The 5,000-nt window shown below is 41.0% G+C and overlaps 1 protein-coding gene across 1 annotated transcript in view; it reads right to left on the minus strand.

The window, feature by feature from the left end:
* The window catches only part of LOC123748492 (muscle M-line assembly protein unc-89), a 206,445-nt gene that overhangs the window by 105,111 nt on the left and 96,334 nt on the right, over positions 1–5,000 (minus strand). The window contains 1 exon segment of the mRNA XM_069322532.1: positions 1,319–1,411. Within this exon segment, the coding sequence (XP_069178633.1) occupies positions 1,319–1,411 (93 nt within the window).

A 5,000-nucleotide genomic window follows, 5' to 3' on the forward strand; every position in this document is an offset into this window, starting at 1 on the left:
ATTTTTATAAAACTGTAATATCAATATAGGAATAGGTTGAGTACTAATTGTAATTAAGAAGCAATAAGATGCTTATCTTAACATACTAAGAAGGTTAGGTTAAGTCAGTGTTTTCTATTCAGCTTTTCAAGGTAAACTCAAATATTCACAATAAATTAGTATGTCACATATGCACTTATTAATAAGCCAAATATTGACTATAAGCAAGTGCGAGAACGGGTTGTGTTTGACACGGGTGTAGAGGCAGGGATTAGACGATAGGTCACTACTTGACACTAGGGAGTCGGTCGGCCGAGCGGACAGCACGCGGGACTTGTGATCCTGTGGTCCTGGGTTCGATCCCAGGCACCGGCGAGAAACAATGGGCAGAGTTTCTTTCACCCTATGCCCCTGTTACCTAGCAGTAAAATAGGTACCTGGGTGTTAGTCAGCTGTCACGGGCTGCTACCTGGGGGTGGAGGCCTGGTCGAGGACCGGGCCGCGGGGACACTAAAAGCCCCGAAATCATCTCAAGATAACCTCAAGATAACCTCAAGATAACCTCAAGATAACCTCAAGATAACCTCAAGATAACCTCAAGATAACCTCAAGATAGGGCTCAGAGGAATAGTCAAGTTCACCGCTACAGGCAACAAGTGTCAGAGTGGATACATAAAAAAAAGCAGGAAAGTTCCAAAGAATACATGATACAGCAGAACTTACAGTACTCATAATAATGATACATATGTATACATAAAACCTGATCAAGATTTTAAGCAAAAAAAAGATACATATACACAAATCTTAAGCAATTATGGGTGTACGGGATTGTGGTAGTACCGGAAGATAGTGGTAGTTAATACGGGTGTGTACGGGATTGTGGTAGTACCGGGAGGTACTGGTAGGTGTAATAGGTAGTGAGTAATAGGTAATGAGGTATGTCGTACCCTGAGGCCCAGGGGCCAGATTCACGAAAGCACTTACGTAAGCACTTACGAACCTGTACATCTTTTCTCAATCTTTGGCGGCTTTGTTTCCAATTATTAAACAGTTTACAAGCATGAAAACTTGCCATTCAACTGTTGTTATTGTTATAAACAGCCTCCTGGTGCTTCGGAGCTCATTAACTGTTTAATAATTGTAAACAAAGCCGCCAAAGATTGAGAAAAGATGTACAGGATCGTAAGTGCTTGCGTAAGTGCTTTCGTGAATCTGGCCCCCAGGTTTTCGACAAAAAAGTGTACTCAATAAGTGTTGTGTGTACTCATAAAGATCGTGTGTCGGGACAAGAAGCGTGTGTGTATGTGTACTCAGCCAGGGTGTAGGCGACAGGTCGTACCCGAAGAAGGAGCTGGTAGTCGTTAAGCCGCTGAATGGGTAGTTTAAGATGTTCTTGAAGACGCTTATCGTCTCCGAGTCGTTGACTGTAGTCCTGTAGTTAAGGAAGAGAGAGAGAGAAACCGCTCGTTAGTATAATATTGTATTCCTCCGTGGTGGTGGTTTCTGGTGGTTTGTGGTAGTTTAGTAGTTTGTGAAATTCTGTGATGGTCGTTTATCTCGTGTGCTTATGTGTAACGTTAATACATATACATATATATGTATATGAATGTTTTAATACAGGTATACATATATAAACTCTAAACACAAGAGAAAATATGTCAATTCACATTTTTAATAAATTTCAAAGTAAAGATATTTGTATACTTGATATACGACATTCGTATATAAAGATAAAGATATGTTATCTTTACTTTGTATATATATAAATTAAAGATAATTCGTATATACTTCAATTTACGTAAATTGAATATATTATATATTCGTAAATTAAATATATTAATGTTCAATTTATGAACATTAATAACAGTATGGCGATACTTTATTAATTAATTACAAATTTATGTTAATTTTTATTTGTTATTTTTAAAATAATTTTTGTCTTTTCTCTAATTTTTACAACAAAAATTTGGCCAATTGCATTTTTTCTTTATGTATCTGTTTTATTATGTTGACTTTATTCATAACTTTATTATTAACTTTTAATAATTCCGGTTTGTATTACAGTGTTTTGCTTTATTGTTTTCTGTATTACTAATTTTCGTCTTTATTTGATTTCGTTTGTAAAGTTTTCTTTACAAACGATTTATCAATTTTCGTTGGTGAGGCCGATAAGCTAAGCATTAAGCCACATATGCACAATTGTATAGTACATTTCTGCACATATTTACACATTTTATCTCTCACTATTATGGCCGATAAACCTGTCACGAGCTGTGATAAATATTATTTATTTAATTATATTTAATTAACTTTTAAATGATTAGAATTAGCGCGGAGTTTCATGTGATTCATTTATATTAATCAATTAATTAGGAAGCCTTTGATCGCACAAAACACGCTTAACTGAGCTTGATTTTAAAATTTTGGTAAAAAAAAATGTAATGCCCACTTTTGTAATTGCAGGAGTGACAGGAGACAGCATATATATACTCTCTCACACTTCACTATCATCACCATCACTGGCCTCACTATCTCTAGCTCAAGACACATGACGGCTGAGTGGACAGCGTTCGGGATTCGTAGTCTTGAAGTTCCGGGTTCGATCCCCGGTGGAGGCGGAGTCAAATGAGCAAAATGTTTCTTTCACCTCTGATGTACCTGTTCCCCTAGCAGTAAATAGGTACCTGGGAGTTAGACAGCTGTCACGGGTTGCTTCCTGGGGGTGGAGGCCTGGTCGAGGACCAGGCCGCATGGACGCTAAAGCCCCGAAATCATCTCAAGATAACCTCAAGATAACCGGTAGGCAAGGGGACACTTAGTGAAAAGCTCGGTGGAATCACCGTAGACTTTCACGTTCTACCAATATTGTCAGTTTGCCAGGATCAGGTTGGGTTACCGTTACCTGTGGCAGGTGGCTACCGTTACCTGTGGCAGGTGGCTACCGTTACCTGTGGCAGGTGTCTACCGTTACCTGTGGCAGGTGGCTACCGTTACCTGTGGCAGGTGGCTACCGTTACCTGTGGCAGGTGGCTACAGTTACCTGTGACAGGTGGCTACCATTACCTTTGACAGCTGGCTATACCGTTACCTGTGGCAGGTGGCTATACCATTACCTGTGGCAGGTGCCTATACCATTACCTGTGGCAGGTGGCTACCGTTACCTGTGGCAGGTGGCTACAGGTGACGGATCTCCCAATCCTGAGCACTCCAGGTGCAAACTCTGTGAGCAGGAGCTACGGCATGATCTCCCGCACTACATCACTGAATGTCCAGTTATTAGACCTTTCAGACCAGTTGGCATGAGGTACCTGGAGCTTTGTAATTACTTTATTACCTCTCGTGTTCTTGAAGATAAACCTCTTCATTAGGTTCAGTTCGACGTGTCATATTGCCTCGTCCGAGTTCGTATATCTCCGTCTCTTGATGCTCCTCTCTACAATGACCGAGTGGGGCAGGATTCGAACGTTCGAATTCTTGGCTCGACCCCAGACCCGGCAAATGACCTTGTCCAAGGCAGTCAACCCCAGGGCGCCCCGGCTGGCTATGTGACTTTTTTTCATTTTGTAAAGATACTTGTAATACATATTCATACAATTTCATGACATCTGTATATATATATATATATATATATATATATATATATATATATATATATATATATATATATATATATATATATATATATATATATATATATATATATATATATATATATGTTCTATATAAGGGTTTCTTTGAGCATAAAATAACTTGAGGGTAAAGGCTGCCAAAGTATATATATTATATTCTAATCTGGTATATATTATAGGACCAACATTTATCAGAAGACGAAGCTAAAGTTGTCATCGTCGTTATTAGCTGACAAAGCTAATAACGGCGGTGACCTTCCTTGGGTTCGAACACCGCTGGCGGCCAGCAGCACAGCCAACCAATATAGCCAACCATTAACAAGGTAACCCGATACCCGACCAAGATATTCCCGGCCGGCTATCTACTCTCTCACATCTACCCGTTATCTACTAATACCCCCCCCCCCACAGTGTCTTCACCATAATTAGGATAACCGGAGCGGCGTGATGTGAATACCATTAGCGCCGTTATGGAATAGAGAGAATGGGATGGGGGGGAGGGGGAATGGTTTTGAGGTGTGGGGGGAGGGGGTGTGGGTGTTGGTAAAGGGGGGAACCCGGTTCTGGCAACGATTTCTGGCTCCGCTGCCAGACGTACGCCTTAGTAACTCTATATCCCGGCAGCAAACACATTCCTGCTATCCACACTGTAATCCACACACACACATCCGGGGTATCTGTCCACTATGTATGTGTATAATATAATATATATATATACTTTCTGCCGCCCTCACAACATAATAAATTAAATGCAATGCCGTAATGATAAATGAAAATCAATCCTGATGTAATAGCAATGTTGGAAACAAAATTATCAGATATTAAAGAAATGTTCTCGCGGGATATTGGATTACAAAGAAAGAATGAGAAGACGGGTGAATCGGAAAGATATGCAGTTTCGCGTAAATTAAAGGATTAATGTTAACATAGTAATAGAAGCTAATTTATGGCAATGGTTTACAGTTCCCAGTTAAACGACAGAAGACCAAGTCAGAAGTATGAAAGCAAAACACGACACCAAAAGTATCATCCAGTGTGAGACGCAAAGGTCTACCTTGGAGGGGGAGGAGGAGGAGGAAGTGTGAGACGCAAGGGTCTGTCTTGGAGGAGGAGGAGAAGGAAGTGTGAGACGCAAGGGTCTGTCTTGGAGGAGGAGGAGAAGGAAGTGTGAGGCGCAAGGGTCTGTCTTGGAGGAGGAGGAGGAGGAAGTATGAGGCGCAAGGGTCTGTCTTGGAGGAGGAAGGGACGATAACTATCAGGGGGAAAGCACCAAACCATTGCGACTATATAGCACTGGGAAGGGGTCAGGATAAGAATATGGGATGGGACAGGGGGTGGAAAGGAATGGTGCTCCAACCACTTGTGGACAGTCGGGGATTGAACGCCGACCTG

The sequence above is a fragment of the Procambarus clarkii genome, chromosome 11, assembly GCF_040958095.1.
Source record: "Procambarus clarkii isolate CNS0578487 chromosome 11, FALCON_Pclarkii_2.0, whole genome shotgun sequence".
NCBI lineage: Eukaryota > Metazoa > Arthropoda > Malacostraca > Decapoda > Cambaridae > Procambarus > Procambarus clarkii.